This window comes from Gasterosteus aculeatus, chromosome 12, assembly GCF_964276395.1.
Source record: "Gasterosteus aculeatus chromosome 12, fGasAcu3.hap1.1, whole genome shotgun sequence".
NCBI classification, from domain to species: Eukaryota; Metazoa; Chordata; class Actinopteri; order Perciformes; family Gasterosteidae; genus Gasterosteus; species Gasterosteus aculeatus.
The window spans coordinates 14,220,299-14,241,757 of record NC_135700.1 but is presented as its reverse complement, the minus strand read 5'-3'; the positions used below and the strand labels follow the sequence as shown (position 1 = coordinate 14,241,757).

General features: G+C 42.3%; 2 protein-coding genes across 3 annotated transcripts in view; both read left to right on the top strand.

The window, feature by feature from the left end:
- The window catches only part of hipk3b (homeodomain interacting protein kinase 3b), a 34,997-nt gene extending 28,928 nt beyond the window's left edge, over positions 1 to 6,069 (top strand). For both annotated transcript variants that reach the window (XM_040196854.2, XM_078085015.1), the window contains 2 exons: positions 732 to 865; positions 1,312 to 6,069. In XM_040196854.2, the coding sequence (XP_040052788.2) occupies positions 732 to 865; positions 1,312 to 1,782 (605 nt within the window). In that variant the 3' untranslated portion in view covers positions 1,783 to 6,069. The remainder of the gene's footprint in view (positions 1 to 731; positions 866 to 1,311) is intronic.
- Positions 6,070 to 6,791: 722 nt separating this feature from the next.
- The window catches only part of kiaa1549lb (KIAA1549-like b), a 43,286-nt gene continuing 28,618 nt past the window's right edge, over positions 6,792 to 21,459 (top strand). The window contains exon 1 of the mRNA XM_040161155.2: positions 6,792 to 7,590. Coding sequence (XP_040017089.2) covers positions 7,371 to 7,590 — 220 coding nt within the window. The 5' untranslated portion in view covers positions 6,792 to 7,370. The remainder of the gene's footprint in view (positions 7,591 to 21,459) is intronic.

Genomic DNA, 21,459 nt, shown 5'->3' with positions numbered 1-21,459 from the left:
TTTTTAAAGCTACATAAGACATGCGTAATTGCCCCGTAAGGTGTAAAGTCTTGTAAAGTCTTGAGTAAAACAAGCAGAGAACATGAGCAAATCTGGTTGCCATGAGCAAATGAATGCTCGATAAATGTTTCTTTCTGGAGTTACGCATGCTGTACGCTTTATTAACAGCTGTGGTCTCGGCAGCAACTGAGTACTTTTAAAAGCTACCTCTTTGTGGGTATTTTGAAATGAAGGCTGCAACTGTAAATCCTCAGAGAAAATCTTGCAGTCATATTGCCTTTCATGTCAAAGGATCCCCAAACTATTGCGACCAAAGCCCCACGTCTTAAAAGGGCACGGTTTGCTATTCTAGTGCTACCAGGTATATTTATAGCTGATGGTCTGACCTCACTTTAAGCTCTATGAGCAAGCTTAGTTAGCAACTCCTCTCAGATCCCCCCCCAAAACGTAGCTATTTATAATCTCCTAGCTGATATTAAGAAGACAGATGCCGCTATGTTTAAAGGTTTGGACCTGATCAAACAGCTGAACTCTGTGATAAGCCTGCAAAGTTGCCTCTCACAAATGTTGCCATTTCTGTAGTTGGATTCAGTCCCTGGTTGCTTTCTTTGCCTTTTTCCTTTTGCATTGTGATGCTGATAGTGGGTCACCAAATTACCTGCATTAACATGTCACCTCCATCTCTCTGTTTCTCCGTTCGTTGCTCTTCATGTGATCTTCCTCCTTCATAGAGTCTATATGCCTGTCCAAAGGGTGGGGCCTTCCTGGGCGACATCATCACCAGTCAACTCCCCTCCTCAACAGGCCGCAGAAGATGCCCCCTGCATTCCAGCCCCAGCAACAGCAGCCTATAGGGTTTGGGCAGGTAAGCGTCTGCAGCCACAAACACGTATGACTCAATCCCATGTACACACGAGGACGTCAACATACCCAACTTTGTAGTTGTCGTGTGTGAAGGGCTTGTTGTTCTGCAGAGAGACATTTGGCCCCTGGATCAATTGGAACATGGAGTAAACGCATTTGTCTGGCAAAAGAATCTATGCCAGATTGCATAATATATTTGGATGTCAAGTGAAAACAGATTGCAGGGAAAGAAAGCATGACCTCTGTTTTATCTTTGGCAGCGGTTGTGTTTTGCTAAGCGGTATCACACAAAGTAAGATGAGATAAATGTCAGGATTGTTCATGACTGATTAAAGACGCAACCTTGATGCGTAAAAAGGTGGAAACCGGCAGCATCGAGTGGCTCATGAAGACCAGCTGTGTCCATGCAGACAGAGACTCTTTATAGCATGCTGCTCTCTCTCCTAGGTGCAGCATTTTGGATCCTGCCACCAGGAATGGAACGGCAACTTTGCCCACCGGCGACCACAGGCCTATATTCCTCCTACAGTGCATGGGCACACATTCACCCTGTCCCACAGCAGCCCAAACCACACCACGGGCCCCCACCCCCTCCCCCACCTTGGGGGCCACCCTCACACGCAGCCCACCTTACTGTCCTACCCCCCGTCTGGCCCCCTGGTCACGGCCGCGCCCGTGGCCCACCTCCTGGCTTCCCCCGTAGCCTCCCGCCCCGTCCTCCAGCCCACCTACAGCATCTCCCACCCGGCAGGCATCGTGCATCAGGTCACGGTGGGCCTCAACCACCGACTGCTGCCCTCCCCCACCTTGCACCCACAGGGCCCATTCAAGCCCCTCTTTCCTTCCTACATTGCCTCGCCCGCCTACGCCAGTTTCCCTCTCAGCCCCACCAAAATAAACCAGTACCCTTACATCTGAGCACGGCTGCCCAGGTGCCCTTTACACCACCCGAGGGCTGAGTGAGCGAGCAGGGCGAAATCGATCTTAGACCACATGGTTCTCATTTTCAAAAACCATGGCACAACCAGAGAGAAAGCAAGCTATTTTTTGAATCATGTAGACTTGTGTGTAATTGAACTTCAAGCTTTAACAAAAAAAAAAAAAGAAGAAGACGAAGACGAAGAAAAAAAGATCACCAATGGTTGAGATGATTTTGGCAAACATTTAGAAGGAAACAGTGTATGAATGATCGGATGAATGAGTAGTTAAACTCACACTTAATGTGTATTTTGCACATTTGATATATATCTTTGCATTGGATCTTCTACGAATACTCCTCAAACAGGTAAAATAATTGGGGTGGTGTTGAATAGTTAGACTTTGCACCCCTGATCCCAGCTATTTTTCTATATTGCCTTCTTACGTGTGCAAGACACATCCATATTTGTAAAGCCATCCCAGTCTCTAGCTCTAGATTGACCGATTCACAAGTTGTCCAGTGTATGTCGTACTGCGTTTGAAGTATTTGTACCTTTTCTCGGTGTCTTTCGGTGTTAGCAATGTCAAGTCGAATAACCCGTTTGTATAGGGTTGTTCCTCACGCTGCATGTGGTCTTGCATGAGCAAAAATGTAAACGGAAAGATGCATAGACGTTGCTCTTATTGTTTGTGTCACAAGACTCGCTGCATTGTGTAACTGTCCCCAGCCATAGTGCCTTACATATTTTGAGGTTGTTAATGTTACTACTTATATATGACTATATACATGAATATTAATGTACTGGACTGCGGCACTTGAAATTCCATTCAGTCGATGCATCCTATGTGTGAGTATATATATGCACTCGTGTATATGTCCATACATAGCCTGCATGGATGTGAAGCATCGCGGATAGCGGTGCTTCTCTTTTGGAGTCGGTGTATATTTCAGTGTGTAGTGAGTTACTTTTCTGTTCTTTCAACAAGAACAGCATGCTTTGCCGTTGCGAATACTTACCGTTTCATTAAAAACATTTTTTTTTTCTTCCTTCATTTTCCCTTTTCCCGAATGAACTAGTGTACAAAGTGCAAGTACTGAGTATTGCTTAACATTTGCTAATCACTTTCTATTTAGTGAAACTATTATTACAAACAGTATTTTTACTGTTTAATGAAACTGCAATACAATCTAAATAGTCGTTGATTTTATTTTCGTCTTCGTCTTTGTACTTTCATTTATTTGAGTGTTTTCACTTTGTTTCCTAGATGTGGTGGGCATTGCTTTGATTAGGTAAGGAAGAAAAAAATGCAAATTAATTCACAGTATGGAATTTTCTAAGCCTGAGCAAACCATGCAGTATTCGATATACACACATATATGGATATATAATATAGAGCTAGTCTATTTAGTACAGATGTTTGATAAGGTGTGAGTTAATTGTGTGCAATTCTCTCATTTATGCATGTGTGACAAAGTTAACTTTTCCCCTTTACATTATACCATTTGTCAAAGGCTTAAGGCTTATCGGTGTCGACTGCTTATTTTATACATTCCGTCAGGGAGGATATATACATATATGGTAGCACCAGTCTAGATATATGTAGATATGCCGTGCGTGCATTTTATCTGTTCATTTTACTAGTTAAGCGTGTATTTTCTTGTCTTTTATTTTCAAATGAAGTTGCTTTTGCAGCACCAAAGACTGTAATTCATTTCCTGAGCAAGGTAGCTATTCTGTTTGCATAGACCTCAGTTATAATATAGTATTGGAATGGGGTTGAATTAAAACAAACAAAAAAATAGTATTTAAACAAAACAAAAAAAATAGCTGCAATGGTTTTGTCTAGCTTATTGGGCAATTAATAAGTCGTATCATTTCTTTCTTGAATGTATCATAGGTAAGCTGCTACATGATGATTGCCACTTCGATAGCTGTGAAATTAGGTGATTTCTCTGAGTTTAAACCTAGTGTTGCTTTTTTTGTATAGGTCCCTAATTATCTGAAATAGAAGTGGTTTTGATTTTTGTGTTTTGCGTTCATATTTGGAGTGTCATTGTAACTACTGTACTGCTGATGATGAACATTAGTTGCATTTGTTGTTTTCTCGGGGTGTGTGTGTTTTTTGCATCAGTATTTTATCCTTATTAACCTTTTGGGCTCATCACTGCATATATATAATGTATCAATGTAACTTAATTTCTGTATGTTTTCACATTGATGTTTTGTACGCTTCTGAAGCTATAGCTTGCGGGATTGATTTCACTTTTTCATTGCACGTATATATGCGCTATAATACCAGTACTCTCTTCTGTGTCACAAGAGCACTGTGAGATGCCAGAAGAAACACCTAAACATAACGTTCATTAAGTAGCTTCTGTCCACCAATTACACACAAACGCACTCGCCACTAAGCACTCACACACGTGGGATTAACTTTGGGGCGATTAGACCGTTTGTCCAAAAAACAAATTAGCCCGATGTTTCTGTTCCAAAATAATGTTTTACAACTTGTTTTTGCTGTTAAATTAATTTAAACCAATCTTTTGATGCAACCGTTCACTGTTGTATCTGGCAAGAATATCAGTCTGTCTTGTTATTCTAAACAGCCTTGTGCTCGGATCGCTCTGCCCTTTATGAGTGTCTCATATCGAAATGATGTTTTGTCAACGCAAAACTGTGGTTATTGTTATGTGTTCCTTAACGAAGTTGAGACAGTGTGAGCAGCACTGTGTATGTGCCTTGAGCTTCAGAAAGTGAGAATTCAAGATGGCGAATCCCCCCCCCCCCGTATTTGATGAGAAAGGCATAGAATCCACCAACGGGCCGTTAGCATAGAGACTGGGCGGCCTTTTAAACGGCCACGGTACCAGGAATACAAAACACAAAACAGGACTTCATCGCATTGGTCATTCCAGGGACCTGAAGTCCTCTGGTCAGCTTGTCGTAGATGCTGGTGGTGCTCCTCTTGTGTCAGATAGCCGCCACCAGAGCCCCTGTGATAACACAAATACACACACAAACATCTTTTGGATAGTCTCTCCCCGGCTAAACAGTAGATGCAATACTTTACATCGTGCGGCCGTTGCACCACCAAGTGTTCTTAGATAATCTCCATGCTTTACATTACCTTGCATGTTCACTTTGTGGGCCTAGAAGCTGTCTGCTCGGAGGAGCTTTTCCATCGCGCATAGTGGAAAAGGCAGAGCGCGAGTAACCAGAGCGCTTTTAAAAAAACAAACAAAAAAACACCAGTCTGGTTTGGATGTTTATTCTTTGTTTTGGATGGAAACAGCTGTGTTAAGGAGGTTGTTGTTGTGAGTTCAAGACTCCACGTGTAAACACTTGCGTTGATATGGTTGTATGTATTTTGATACCTGTACGCTTTACTGATCATACTCGAGTGTCACTTTGGGAAAGAAAGCTCATGACAACAAGGCATGAACTTGGCGGATTAGTGCTTGATATAGTTCCCCCCCCAATAATCAGCATGTGAAGTGTAATCTGTGTTTTGATTCCTCCAAAGGTATTCACCAGCAATGCGCCTGCATAAACTCTCCCATACTTGTTAGGGAAAGAATGGATGCAAGAGTAGAGACATCTTAAAACCGTTTTCATTTCCCACACCATTGACACCTTGGGTTTATGGATACATGATTCTTTTTTTTTAGGATTCATTCAACATTTAACAGATAAAAGTTGTAAAATTACAGTGAAAGTGATAACTTTGATATCAGAAAACAAATCCTCTGCTGCGGTATTATCCTTTTAGAGATGTTAATTCAGGGTCTGTATTAGTACTACTGTGTTACTCTGATTTGATGAGGTTTGATTTACTCAAGCGCTTATTTTTCTGGTAATCTGTCAATTTTAAGAGTTAATTCCCACTGCAAGTTATGGAATCATCCGTTTAGATTGATCATCAAATAGAAATCTGAACTGTTACTGTTTCAATACCTGTATACTTTTGTGGCTTTGTTTTTTTTCCATTTTTCTTTCATTTTGCTCTTTTACTTTTGTGCTACACTAGTTTGCCATGTAGCAATTGCACTGTGCAATATTTACAGTATGAGAACTGGGAAAACTAACTCTATGGATGTGATGTCTCTTTACAGTTTGCGATAGTGTTTCCTCTCTAGTTCTCAGTGATTTAGGTGTGACCAAGCCTTCTCTACTTTGTCACATTAAGCGGGTTTTCCAGGTGACTCTTTTGGTGAGTGTCAAAATAAGACTTTATCGTGTATTATTGTTGAGATTCACTTTGAATTAAAAAAAATCTATCGATGCAGCTCCTTTCGACTTGGTCTGTTTTTACCTAATTATATTCATTCTGATGTTCTTCCAGTATTGAACAAATCTAACTGATCACATTACAATTCTTCCACCACATTGAACAGTGCCTGTAGCCACCTCTGGCACATTACACTCAAGGGATTTTCAACCTCATGGTAACATGTCGTCGTGGCGCAGGGGTTAGAGAAGATGTGCTGGAAAGCACAAGTTGTCCAGGCTGCCCCATGTTCCATGTTGAAGTGTCCCTGAGCAAGACACCTAACCCCTAATTGCTCCCCGGGCAAAAATGTGAAAAAGCCATGGGTTTAAAGTGTAATGTAAGTTGCTATGGATGAAAGCGTCTGCTAAATGTAATGTAATGTCACTATTTTGTTTTCAACTGTGCAAAATGAAGAATTTCTCATAAGACCTTAAGCTCCATCGTATAATAATAATAATAATAACATCTGAGTAATGTATTAAGAATATATATATGTACAACCCACATCAAAAGTCAAGATGTGTAGACTTTTCAGATGGGGCTTGTCTTTAAATATCTGAAGTGCTGTTTCTGGGTCAGTGCTGCCACCTGGTGGCGGTAGGGAGGATGGCGCCAACGAGCAGGTCTACCACATTAAATATGTATCCAGGTGAAGCCCAGGACACAACGGAGGCCTTGGTGGAGGTAAATAAAACGTCAAGGTTGCCCTCGTGAGTGCAGACAGAGCCCGACTCACCACGTGCGTGAAACAAGAAGACGAAAAGTATCCCGCTCCGCATGTAGACGTGGTTCTGCCCGGCTTCATTCCCCCCAGCAGAGGTCGTGCTACGGACTGCGCGGCTCTACTTTCCCCAGATAACTAACAACAGAGAGGATAATTCGCTCAGTTTGAAGCAAAGACAAAGCCGCAGCTTCCATATTATTCTTAAGTCTGTCGCTAAACGCGCACCCTCCCCCCTCCCCGAGGCACCGCTGAATGTCAGCGCCGCGGCGCAGCGTGTGCGCGCCTCCCTGCGCCACTCGGGGACGACGGCCGGACCGAGCGGAGCAAGAGCGATAGGGCGGATTAAAAAAAAAAAAAAAAAAAAAGATCCTGTTCAGCGCGGCTTCCCGGCCACCCTCCGCCCCCCACCCCACCTCCCCTATCACCACCCCACCCTCCGCCCCCTCCCTCCCCCGTCCCCTCCCCTCCCCTTCAGCTCTGGACCACGACCGGACCGCGGGACGCGCCGTGTCTTCCCCCTTTGTTGAAGGCGCAGAGGGGTTGATCCGATGCATTATTTACGACCGAAACTTCAGCAACTCACCCTCCGGATATGGCTCCCGGTTTGAAGGGCGTGCGAGCGGGTCACCCCGTGGTGGTCGGAGCCGGACGAGCGGACCCCGGTGGGACCTCCCCGCGGAAGAAGGATGTCGGAGGAGAGGTGACGCGTTCGAGGACCAGGTGGCGACCCGGAGCCGCGGGGATGCTCGCCGACTGTCTGCTCTCCGTGGGGATGCTTTCACTCCTCGCCCGGTGCGCCGTGTCCGCAGAGGGTAAGACCCCCCCCCCCCCCCCCCCCCCCCACACACACACACACACACACCGACGGGGTGTCTGCTGCAGCGAAGGAGCCTCTGTCACAACCACGTTGCGAGTGATGAGTTTGGAACATATTGTGGGTGTGTGGGGGGCGCATACCTTTTTTTTTGGTTTTTGGTAATCCGCACATGCAATGCGCTGCCGGCTGGGGGGGGGGTGAATCACGTGCAGGCTTCACGGATGGCTCAGTGGCTTGCTTCATTTTTAGGAAAGGAACGAAAACGTGCCCGGTGCATCTTTTATACTCTTTGCGCGTGCTGTGACATGCGGAGGGCTGATTGTTGCATTGGAATTTGCGCAGTCGGGGAGAACGTCCGAAGCGCGCTGTTACTCAGCATCCATCCATTCCCCGACCGGCTGAAGGGTCTGCTGTGTGGCAGACATGCTGTTTGATGGGGTTGCTTGTACGTGATGTAACTCTCCTAATCTTTGCACCTGAGCCCGACGCTGCTCCCCTCTTCTGTCTCTGAGATCACATCGCACTGCACATACCTCGACCCTGTGATTAGGAGCCGTTTCCACCTCAACTTTCTCTCTCACACAAACTTCACTTCTGCAATTGTTCTGCAGTGGGAATTTCATGTTGTTGTTTTTTTATTATGTAGGTTGCATTTTCCTAAACGTTTATTCTGGGAATGTAGCATCTGGGTCAGCACTAATGACACAAATACACACACACACACACACACTGGAGCCCACTGGAGGTCCGTGTGTGTCTCTCTGGCTGTGTGAGAGGCAGCTGGGGTAAGATTGGCCGAGATGGCCGCCCTTCAACCATGAAGGCTTGAAGAGACGGCTCCAACTGCAAGAGACAATTCGTCTCATGCCTGTGCACCGCTTTGGCCTTCTGTCCCCCTCATGTCACCATTTAAACCACGTCGGCGTGGATGCCTTTAAAAGCGCTCATGGCCGTGGAAACAAAACAAAACAAGCGTGTGCGTGTTTGTGTGTGTGTGTGTGTGTGTGTGTGTGTGTGTGTGTGTGTGTGTCTCACGCTGTGCCCTCCCTCCAGTCTGTCCACATGTAGTGGCTGAAGTCTCACCTCTGCTGATGCACTGCTACAGTAGCAGCGTCTCCCTCCTCCCTCTCCTCACAGTCAGCACTTCCATTCTTAAACACATGAGTCCAGCAGCGACAGCAGCACCACCTGGACTATACATTACACATTTGATGAGAGAGGCATAGGGGTACTTTTACTATTTACTTAGGACAGGGACGAGACACAGAAAACTGCGCTTACGTTGGCTTCTGTGGAGGTGTGTGGAGTGAACGCTGGACTTGTTGGCGGTTTTATCTGAATTTGTTTGCATTAGTCTGTATGCGTTGCTGATTTCCACCATTCTTAGCTCCAAAAAAGGACCCTGGCTTTTCTTACATTCACCAATCTTTCTTTCGTATGGTGGCAGTTCTTGAGCCCACATGGAGCTCGTTCTTTTGTATTTAATTTAATTCTATTTATAGTTCAGTAATGATTTGAGTGTAATTTCTAATCTTTGGTCTGTGCCAAATCTCTTCTTTTCATGGTTCCCTATGGATCTTTTATAATGGTATACATTTTTCAGTGGATTAAGTGTCCACCCATTCCGATGCACTGGATTGGTGTGGCTGCAGGTGGCGACCTTATTAAGTGGATCGGGTATTGATTAAAATGTGAGTGATGCACATTAAAGACTGATTCTCTGTCAACGCATGTGTTTCCTCCGCCAGTTAAATTCATCCATGGCGGTGGGCTTTTACTGTCACATTCACCTTTGGCCTCATATGCCTAACATGGAAACAGTCCAAGGAGTACTGTGCCGTATAAGTTCCAAGAGCTTGACTGTTGGATTAGTACTCGGGGGAGAAGAATACATGATCACCAGAAGGCCGTTTGACCATACATCAATGAAGGCCTCTGGTTGGGGAAAATTCCATTTCAAGCTGTGCAGTTAATGTCTAGAAGACTTTATGATGGCTTCAGAATTAATAACACTACCACAATAAATCAGAAACAATGAATAATACGTTACAAAGTGGAAGTTTACAGTACTCCACCATGTCTCTTCACCATGTTATTAGAATACTACATTCAGGCTTTGACTTTCAATCTACTAAATTCTACTACTGACCTCACAAATCCGGTGTTATTCTGAATGAAAAACATCCTCAGTCACTGTGAGCTGCTAATATCCTGACTCACAGCTTCCTCCCCTTAATGTGTGAAGCCAGTACAACATGTGGTTACCATGGGAACCCCAATTTTTGTCCGGCAATAACCATTTCCTGCCATTAAACCCTTCAAAGGGGGCGGGGGGGGGGGCAGCGTGGGTTGATCTTTTTCATGCAGTTAGATTCATCTTTAATGCACTTGCAGGATGTCTTGTCTTGTTTATGGCTTTCTTACTAATAGAGAATATAAGTTCAGCGGCAGCATATGGACACGCAGAAGAGTGATCCAAGCAAGGGCACCTTCGTTCCTTCCTCAACCAAACAACCCTCTTCTGACGTCAGCGCTGTTCAGTCCACCACAGCCCGTCCATTGCTTATGGGCGCTGACAGCTCAGTTTGGACGAGGGTTAACCTCACGGACCTCTCGCTGTACGAGATACGATCCCTGAGCTGTTGCCAGTCATCACTCTCTGCTGAAAAAATCCATTGAAAAGAGAAATGGCCGTGCGATTTAAAGACATTTTCCTATTTGCAACGCAGTCAGGGGCTTTTAACCACACGGTGCCTGTTAACAACGAGGATCTGCACAATACAACATTCTCTGAGATTTACCTTTGGTTTCTTTTTTCTTCTTGTTGATTCAGCCCAGATGAACCTTTTTATGAAAACCTTTCTGATGACCTGTCTGCGTGTGTGGTTTGGGTTTTCAGGAGCAAATATAAAGCAGGATCTCCTTGTTTGTATTCCTCATTTCACCCCATCGTAGGGATTTAATGGGCAGCAGTAAATGGGGAAAGCGTGTCCGCGGGGCTTAAGATGTATGGCCATGTGTGTGGTGTGTGTGACACATTTAAGATAGATGGTGTCTCCTCCGGTGAAGTGTCAGTTCAGTTGTCGCATTTTGTCATAATGGGAACATTTGTCTTTGAAAACCGATTAAGATGGAAGCACATTTTCAAAATAAAATTGTTCAATGAAAATTCTCACCTCATTGTCCATTAGTTTCGTCCAGTATTTCATGCTGACGTTTTGACTGGAAGACCGTGTGAGTTCTGGTCAACATTATATTCTCCATAACTAGTATGTAGTAGTATTAGCAGAGGAAAATAACATGAATTGTTATCCATTCCTACTGTGATTATCTCACAGGGCTCTTCTGTTTCTTTTCCTGTCTTAAGGTTTGCAGTCCTTTCTCCTTCACTGCTGCAAACAAAGCAGGAAGCACTAACTAAACACATAGACATGATAAAAGGACACCACTGAACTATACAAGCAATAATGCCTGGCAGATGGTCCAAGACACTAATTAGAAGCCAGTTTGGCAATCGGGAAATATTGTGTGTGCGTTTCCCTCCAGTATCTGTCCGTACCTTTGTGCCTCTCCGTTTCTTTTGTCTCCCTCCCTCTTTTTTTCTTTGTGTTTTGGCTGTTTGGTGCAGGTTGATGGCAGACAAAGAATTGGCTCTGCTGCTGCTTGCAAAGGGACAGCAGGCGATTTATGGGCACACAGCGTATAATACGCCACACAGCTCCTCGCAAGGCCGCCGTTCATCACGCTGCAGCATACATGTGCCGCGACAGGACACGGCATGAAAGGCCCCGATTCTCTGGGAAATTGAGAAATGTACCGTGTGAACGTCCCTATCATTCAGAATGAATACATCTCTTTTTTGCGTCTAATTTATCTCTCAAAGTGCAGTAATCTTCAAAAATTAAAATATTACTATCCATCTGTTTGAAAGTGTAAATCCACCTAAATATGCCTTCATTTAAATGCCAACCTGACAAATGATTTAGTAAAGTTAGACTTTAGTAAAGTTAGGGGAGCTTGATTAAAGATTGACTTTATCCATCTTAAATGTGTGCAAAATAACAAAATATGGACATTTGGTGATTGTGTCTAGAGATCAGGAATCTAGTGATGTTAGACGGACCACAGGAACCAAACCAGGATATTAATCTAGTATTTAAAGGTTCCCCACAGGCGTTTCCAGTCATCCGTGTTGCATATTTCCATATTTCTGCTCAGGTTTTTATGTGCTTACATGCAGACTGGATGTCACCATACTCCAGGATGATAAAGGGGTCATGTGTCTCATCCTTAGGGTGCGGTTATACTCAAACAGCAGGTTGTAGCACCTATAAAAGCTCCTTACCCTTCTATTGAAAGTGTAATTTACAGGACATGGCAGCGTAAGTGTTCAGGGCCTCGATTGTGGTGTTTGTTGTCATGTTCAATCAAGCAACATTCTCTGTAACTTTGAGTGATTTCATGGGAAAAGGGAAAGATGTGGATGTTAAAAATGGATGAAAACATCCAAAAAAAACTTTTAGGAAAAGTGGATGAGGTGGGGTGAGACCAGGAATCAGGCCTTTGCTGTGCGTAAATAAGCAAAATGATCTTATTGACAAACTTTCAACTACATTTAACGGTATCACAGGCGTTTGGTTTGGTCACTGTAACGTTCACACGGATGCCTCTGTGGACTGTGGCGTTTCAGATAATCCCTTAGAACCTCTGCAGGATGGGATTTGACATCACTTACACATACAAACTCATTAATAACACAGTGCACTCACACAACCAATATAATTATAAATAGTTGCCTACTTACAATTGTGTGCATTGTAAACGGTTGGTTTATGTGCTTGTTTCCGTGTTTGCAGGTGGTTTTCTTGGGTGGAGCATTCTGCAGACCTGCTAGCCCTTGTTGAAATCTGTACAACAATTGTTACCTGAAGTAATAAGATGAAAATAAGCTAAAAATCAGTTTAGACTGTCAGAGTTTGCAGGTTTTTCACTGCAGCAGCCCTTTCACATCACGCGTGGTCATCTGAGTGGATACTAGGAAATACCCATAAATGGCCCATTGTTTGTCTGTGACCCCCTTTTCAGCGTGAGAATTCATCACTACATCTATGAGGGCATTTTTATATTGAATTGTCATGTAAATTTTAGTTGACCCCCCCCCCCCCACACACTTTGACTATTGGCTCTAATTGGATTGTGTAGAAACTTTGGCATGAATTGAATTATCTATCGACAATAGAATTGCAAGGAAGAACAGGAACAAGGACATGTTTGTGTATAAAATGTAGAACGTTTTGTGGTGTCCCCCAGCCCCAGGCAGAGAGAGCTGGTTTGTCCCGTATCATGTCCCTGAAACATCAGCCCTGCACGGTCGGTCTGTAGAGAAGCTTCTGATTTTAAATCCCAGTGACATCACAGGTTCTGGGACTCGCTCTGTGACTTTTAGCTTTGGTGAAGCAAGTTTAGAGTGGAGGCAAAGTTGACAGTGGCAGTGAAGCATCAAGAGTACCGGGGTGCATTAAAGGAAATGATCAACAGCTTTAGAAGAATCTTATTAATCAGTAATCAAGCTGTCTTGGAAATTTAAAGTACTAAAGTACTGACGGGATTGAAGTGCTAAACATCTTCGTAGCAGGTGCAGGGAGGCGTAGAAGGTTAAACTGCAAGAATGACAGAACGTCCAATTAAATGTAATGTAATGTGAGGACAGAGGACAAAGTATGTAATGGTTGATAGAAACAGGCAGACACAAATTAGTGAGACTTTTGATATTTAAAACTGTTAAAAATCAAGGTGCCTTTTATTGTGTGCTTATGAAGATTAATGATAGCAGATTAAAAGTGGATATTAAATATATTGAGTATTGAAACAATTTATTCTTTATAGTAATTTGCCATCACAGAAGCACTTAATGAATCTTACCTATTTATACACACACCTTAAAGCATGACTAATCAATCAGAAAAATGTCCACATTTGGATCCGTCACATTTCTCAATCTGAAGTAATTCTGCTTCCAGGAGGCTTCCTTGCCTCCCAAGCATTCCTACAAGGGAGGCTCCCATGGGGGCGTCCATCCTCTTAATAGTATCTGTCTGCTGGCCATTAAACTTGTCTGGAATAAATTTGCAGCACTGCAGTTAGCTGTAGTGAGTGGATATTTAATCTAAATAAAATCTAAATGAGGTAATCGTATTTAATTTGGAAAGAAAATCTGAATTGGAAGACATTTCCAGAGCAGATGGTATCATCAGAAATCTGACTTTTCCAACTTGGTTCTTTATTTTTCCTCCTACATCGTTACTTGTGTCCAGGATAATCAGTGAGGTATTTTGAAGTAGACAAATTTTTGTATTTCGTAAAATCTGTTCTCTGCAATAAGCACTTATTATCGGTGAAAGTCTTTGAGACCTGCATCCGACAAAATGTGGAGAAAAAACCCCCCATTAAATAATATATTGAATTCATTATAGATACTTGTGAACTTGGAGCCTCAGTCCAAGTGTTGACACAGAGTTCTTTTTAACCTCACGCAACCTGCGAGCACAGAGAAGGTGTCTTAGCTAAAGGGAACTTATTAGAAGATTTACCTTTCCCGCCTGCAACAAAGGATTTCAGTCCATATAAATCCTCTTACAAAAAGGGAGGAGTCCTTTTTCAACCCCTTCAAAAGAAGTGGAGCTTTTCTTCTCAGATTTGTCTTCTGACTGAATCGAGATATGTACTCCCACCTTTAAAGAGGCCGCGGCCCGTTTCACCTTTCGTCCAGCTGCGTGGTAGTGCATCACCTGACGCACGCTACATACACACAATGTGCCATGTGGGAAGAAGAAGTGAAGTGGTTGGATTATTATTCACCATCACCAACTTAGTCGGTATTTCCACATAAATTATGAAAATTGATCAGAAATGTCATTGTGACCTTGGGTGCTCCTTTCTAACAAAACCTCCACTCTCTTATCTAAATTCTTAATTCTCTTATATAAGACAGCCTTTGCAGAGCCAGGTTTCATGGTTTTAAATTCTGCATATCTGCAAACTTTTAAATATATGCCTTTAAAGCACTGTTTGTTGCCTCAAAGGTCCTAATTATCTTACCTAATTATATATTTGTTTTATGGAGAAAAAAAACGTTTATTTCTCAGTTTATTTCTTTCTTGGAAAATGATGGAAAAAGTCAAAAGCTCTGGAAAATTGTGTGCTGTCCTGAAAATGATTTCAACCTTTCTCATATTTCCCTCAAGCTCAGCATAACTTTCTATCTGTCAAAGCTGCCCAGCTGAACAACACAGCCAAATGAAAGGGCTTATTTTTGTTCCAATGTTAGTTTATTGATAAGAGTATTATATCGTGAAAGGAAACGCTGCAAACATCCCCACAAGACCCACATGGATTGGTCAGATGATATAAAAAGTTAAGCGACTTCAACTCTATAATGAAAGTTATCCATTATCCTTCAACTGCAAATATTAATTTGGTAGTTTTGATGATTCTATTATTCCATGATCCATGTGTTGTATGATCCAAGTTACAGCCATAGACTGCACACTATTTAAATGAGAGTGTATGTTGAAAAGCCATCTTCCTGGTGGTGGTTTCGGCGAGGTTCTGGTTCGTCTCATCCATCATGTCAGAGTCGCTGCTGATCTCTGTGTCCGCTGTGAAGTGTCAAAGTCAGAGGTAGGATTGCTGTGATGTGGAGCATGATCAACTGCGTTGTTTCTGCACGCTCTATTTGTGCCATTGCTTCGTTCTTGTTAGATACTTCATTAATCCCCAGGGGGCAACATTGTGTGTAGCTGCAGCAGTGCAGTAATTCAAATAAAAATGCACAATATGCATATATTATACATTGTTCTTCCTGTCCACAAATCCGCCCAATTGTGTAAACTGTCACATGGTGTTTATTAATGGAGAAGCAGCAGTATTTTTAAAATCCTGTACATGACTCACTGACACTCAACCGACTTCTGACCGGTAGCCATATTATTGGATTGTTACTTTGTATTAAATGAGATGTATGAGCCAAGGGAATACCTTATTATTTTCAGGAGGGGCAAATTGTTTTCTAGAATAATTGATTAGCAGTTTGGTCTATAAAATATCATAAAACTGTGAAATGCCCATCGCTATTTCTTTGTGCTCAAGTATGTATAGTTATTAGGATTTTCAGTCTATTTCAGCAGAAGGCAAATACAGCCTTCACAAATTTTCAGTTATTCTGCCGATTAGGCCTATTAACTGTTTAAATTGATGCCATAGCAGCAGCTGCCTAAAAAGTACATATCATGTTGTCCATAAACATGAATAGAAAGCGTATCACGCATCATGTTTTTTTAATGATTCAGTTAGAAATAAAAGTCCTTCTGAAAATCCTTTTCCAAATCTGTCACCCATAAGCAACTTAGTTTTTGTTGGGCCTGCTGCTTGCTGTGATCCCAGATCCCAGAGCATTGTGATTGCATTACATACATTTTGACATTCTTGTGCTCGACTCGAGTGTGGATTTCAGAGGGGCTCCTTGAAGCTTAACAGGCTTATCCAGCCCCGTTATCCTCATGCCTCCTCCAACCTCTGCTGCACCGGAGCCGAGATCCGGTCCGAGTCAGAGCCTCGGCTCGCTGCCACACTGGTTTCCATGTGGTTCCTGTTCGGTTGAGCTCGTTGCCGGCGCCGCACGCCACGCGGGATCAAGTGAGGGTTTCATTGCATTCGTTGGTGCGGTGGACAACTGCTGCAATATGTTGTGTCACTTAAGGGCCTTTTTTGCATCATGTTTATGTAAATACATTTAAATACCAATTTGGTTTGACGCGGAATGCAGAAGTTATGTAGCGCTGAGAATTTGATTGACCTTATTCAGCTAGAAAATGCAGAGAATGTTTCCTTGATGACGTTGATGTAAAAAGGTTAAGCAAGAATGACATTTTTGGTTAGTCAATATTATTACAATAACACACTATTCGGAGGTTTTGGGCTGCGCGCATTTCAAAGTCGTTCTTTAGAGATGGACTTTTGAAAGAGACTGCTTTTATCACTTGGAACAGAAATAGCAAAAGCTCTGTTGATATCCATACTGTTTATGTGTGGTTAGAAACTTAGTTACTTAGTAACATACTGTACAAAGCAGTTTTTCTTGGCATGAGGGATGCAAAGAAAAAGGATGCTATGCCTTTATGGAAGGTTTGATTGAAATTCAATAAACAGTTGAATTACATTAAAATACCGCAAAGAATTTGACAGTGATATTGAAAATGTGCTTCACTGTGGGAATAGTAAGACCTCGCGCTTGTGCGGTAGCTCAGCACAGGTCAGATAAGACACAGCTGGCACATTCAACATTCTGTCAACCAGATGAGCTTTGGCGTCCTCCAAAGTCTCTCCGAGGGCCCAATTACAAAAGTTAGAGGTAAAGCCATGTGATTTTTCCCAACAGTGATAGCAGAGTGCTCATTGCGGTCAATTTATTTTTCAGACTACCACAGGGGACCGAGCTTTCACCTCAACTAACCTACCTGTGATGCACATGTCTTTGAATAGCAGACTGCCAGCTTCAGCCCTTCTAGCGTCACTCTGCAATTACTTTTTAATGCTCTTTAGTTTATATTACTGTATTATGTGAGGCCTGCGTGAAGTTAAATCTGCACATTATGTGAAGCTTGCATGAAGTTAAATCTGGACATCTCATCTCACTCAATGAGAGTAAATCTCTATAAGATCAGCAATGCTTGTTTATGGCAGGAAATCTCTCTCAGCTGGCTACTGACCAGCCCCCAATTTGTGAAAATAGGCACTCAACCTTCTATTCCTATACTTTTCTAATTTGGGTCGAGTATAATCATTCATCATGAACCCGTACTGAAACAGCTGCAGCATATCACATTTATATGAGGCTTAATCACCCAGCCGATTGAACGGCATTAAAATGAATTGTTGTAAATTATATTTTCTTTCCCACAAAACCAGAACAGATGTGTTTTCTCTAAGTGTCAAGATCTGTCTTATTAAGGCTTTCTGTCACTGTGAGATCTAAGAAATGAGATCTTATTACTGCCACGCGTGTGCCGGTTGACTAGTGTGATACCCGTGACAGGACTTCAACGCCACACGCCTGCATGCATGTGCGTCCTTATGAAATTAGAAACTAGAGGTCAAAAGGGAACCATTGCTTCTTTTTACCATTTAATCTTTTTCTCAAATATAACTAAGGATGAGACCTTTATGAAATCCAGTACATAGTCCAGTTCCACCACCTGTCATTTCAGACCCAAAAGCCATCAGATCTCCAGCATGCAGCTTAACTCCTCCAGTTGTCCCCTGCCTGCTCTGATATGCCCGGCCCCAGCAGCTCCCTTTCCCTCTGTGTATGAGGTCATAACAGGACAAGAAGGCCTCGTTTGAAGAGGAAGTGATTATATGTGTGGGTAACTGAAACAAAGTGTTGTTTAATAAAATCATGTGGGTTATTGTACAATCTGAATAATAAAACGAGAATGTAATCATGTTATTTCACTTATATGGGCTTTTTTTGGCGGGACAGTAAATGTATTTACTGCTACTTTCATCTCTGCTGCTGGCACACGGTCGCTCTCTGCTTTCAACCTCACGGTTGCCTCTGGGCTGGCTGCTGAACTGAAAGATGACTTACTTTTCTGGTCTTTTAATGGGACCGCAATCGCCTGCAGAGCCCTAACCGAGCTCTCTGACTTCCAGCCTGACTGCCCCATGCAGGGCTTCCGTACATCAAAGGAATATCTCACCTATTTTTATGTACCATTAATCCGTGACGATCAGTGCATTCCGAATGTTATTTTGATATTAGAATGTACCGAGCGTCCCTCCATTTAGCCCGTCATTATCTAATGCAGGAATTTATTCTCCACAGGTTATAGAGAGGAACACTACCGTGATACATTTTTTAATCATTGCTGAAAATATAAATTCCATTAAGGAAAGCTTGAGTTGAGCCATTGATAAAGTTCTTAATTCCGCCCGTGCTTTTCTTTGTGTGAATAGTCACAACATCTGCCGTGGAAAGAGGTTTCTGGAATATAAAGGTGTGTAAATCAGACTTTCCACAGCAACAGGAACATTTTTGCGATCCTTGTCCCTCACACCAGTTAGATTATCACTGAAAATGTCCTGGAAAGTATATAACTAGGAGACTCTTGTGTCAGAATTTGGAAATGGCTAACTTTAATAATTAACGACGGATTACTAAACATATTATCATGCATGCTAACTAAGCGTGAGTAAGACTGAGGAATCCCGGTCCAACCTTTCAACTGAACCTCGTGTTTTCTGAGTTATAGGATACGATTGTTTTTAGGATACGATTGTTTTTCTCTCGTGCAGTCTACTTTCAGCGCTGTAGTACACTGAAAAGGGTTAAGTGTATTGATCTTCTTTGCCTCAGCGCAGTAACCGCTGGTAGTTTATCCTCCTCAGCTGGAAGTGTCAGACAGCAGCATATTAAATTTCCCCCACTTTGCTGATGATGCTATGTAATATTAATATTAGATAGGCCAGCAAGCCATTACATTCTCCAAAGGTCTGTGCATCTTCAGAATATATTTAAATAATAAATATATTCTGGAATAAATATTTAATTTATTTATTCTTTCCTTTCACGAATGTTATTTGAAACAACCCAAAGAGTGTTACTTTGTCTTGAGGGATTTCATTGGTCTGACTGCATCCCCTTGTTTCTATATAACAATATATTTATAAATATACATTTTAAAAGAACAATGCATTTGATTTACTAAAAGTCAGTCATGGCTTTTCTATTTTCAACTGCTGATTCAGTAATTGTTGAAGCCTGGCACAAAGAACAGCACATACATGAAATGTGCTATTGTGTTATCCTCAAAACATTCCCATAGATGTTGCTGTGCCCCATCTTAACATATGTTTCATTGTCAATCCACAGTAAATAATAGTTTGCTAAAAACTTTTGAGTATATTTGCTAGTGGAGCGCGCAGCGTCATAGTCAGCACTTTAAAAGTAATTAAGAAGTTAGTCATTTCGGCAAGTTAGAGGACCACAATTCATAAATGTGATATGTGCTCGACGATAAGCAAAATGTCTGACTGATCTTTGAGATATCCGATTGATTATTTAGTAGCATAATTGTTATTCTTATCTTTTTTAGATACTAAGGGCCCAGAGCTGTTAGTTCAGCACATTTGGTTCTACATTTAGGGACTAATGACTTCTTCACATCTCAAATGTACTCATTAGAATATTTGGGAACCCCTTTGTGCTGATTATTTATGTAACACAGCAACATTACACTGTTCAATATTATCCGATCATATCAAAATATCATCCGGAGGACTGTGTTTACATAATTCATTCACTGAATTGTGTTTGCACCTTAATCTCTGACTTCAAACAATGAGGCTCAAAAATCAGTAAAGTTTGGCTGCTGCCAAAGCCATTTTCGCCAAAAGGGTTTGAGTCAGCAGATGTGATCCGTCATGTGAGAGCTGGGCAACGTGTACCCTCTCACACCCCAAAAAGCCCTAAGTAATGGCTGAGTGATGGCAGTGCCTGCACGTCAAGATACAGACACGCTCAATGAGAACGCTCATGCTAATAATGGGGAGGGACAGAAAAGAATAAATGTAATGTTAAGTGTTTGGCTATTCATGCATTTCAATACACATCACTATAATGTAGCTGCATGTAACATCATGTCACCGAATGTTAAATGAGGCGATAGGTCAAACACGGCAGCGAGGACAGTGTAGAACAGCCTCTGTGAGCGGTGATACGAATGGACAGAGGACAACAACATGACTGCATGTGTCCAGAGCTGCGTCGGGACAGAAGTCAGTGTGTCGAGCCGGGAAAGACAAAGATCCTTAGCATCCTCTGATGAACTGACTTGTATTTCGAGCAAGAGAGACAGAGACACAGAAGAGGACAGAGAAAAAGGCTGGTGTCAATCTGAGGACGGCGTTGATATGATCGCTAGACATTTTCTCCTCACAAATGTGTGCATTTACATAATAGTGCCTGGATGTAAACACTCTGTGTATGGAGTGAAGTCCTCAACCAATCAATCAACAATCAGTAGAAAGGTTTTTAGAAATCTTCTGATATACATAACTAGAGAATTTAACAAATGCACCCAAAATGTTCCTATAGTTTAAATGTTAAAATAAATGCCTTGCTGTATATTGCATTCTGAAGGAAATACTTAAAAGTGAGTCTTTATAACATTTTCTAAATAGTGCACCATGTAAGAACAAGTTATATTTACAAGACAATGGCAAATGCTGTAGTGTATCGTATAGCTAAGTCATATTATCAATAACACAAGAATATCTATCTAGTTAGCTAATATTATCCACTATGATCTACCGGTGATACCAGCCCGAATGTTGCTGTTGCAGCAAAACCCTTTAGTGTGTTGAATAGAGCACAGGTGTTTTATTTGTTATTCATTTGTTAGGAGAAAAGTTTCTTCTTTCAAAAGTTACGGCCTGGTTTCAAACTCTTCTTGGTAAAATAATGATACGGTCTCCCTGGAAACAGTCAAGCCGGACCGAGATCATACGGTGGGATTGTGGTCAGGAGTAACAAATGAGTGGATCACTTTTTACACCATGTAGACTTCTCTGCATGCTTCTGGGGTTAAGTGCTTGCTGGGATGCTGTCCAGCCAGCCGATGCGTGTCACAGTCTGCTGAGCTGTTTGCACCCTGTGAGAAAAAAAAGAAAGCACGGTGCTGAGAGTGTGACTTCCTCCCTCCCGTCCATACTGTCACCTCGGCAGGGCTTGGCATCACCGCCACCATCCTCTTCCAGCCCTGCACCAAACACAAGACACAGAAGGTATGTGCAATTATGTTAG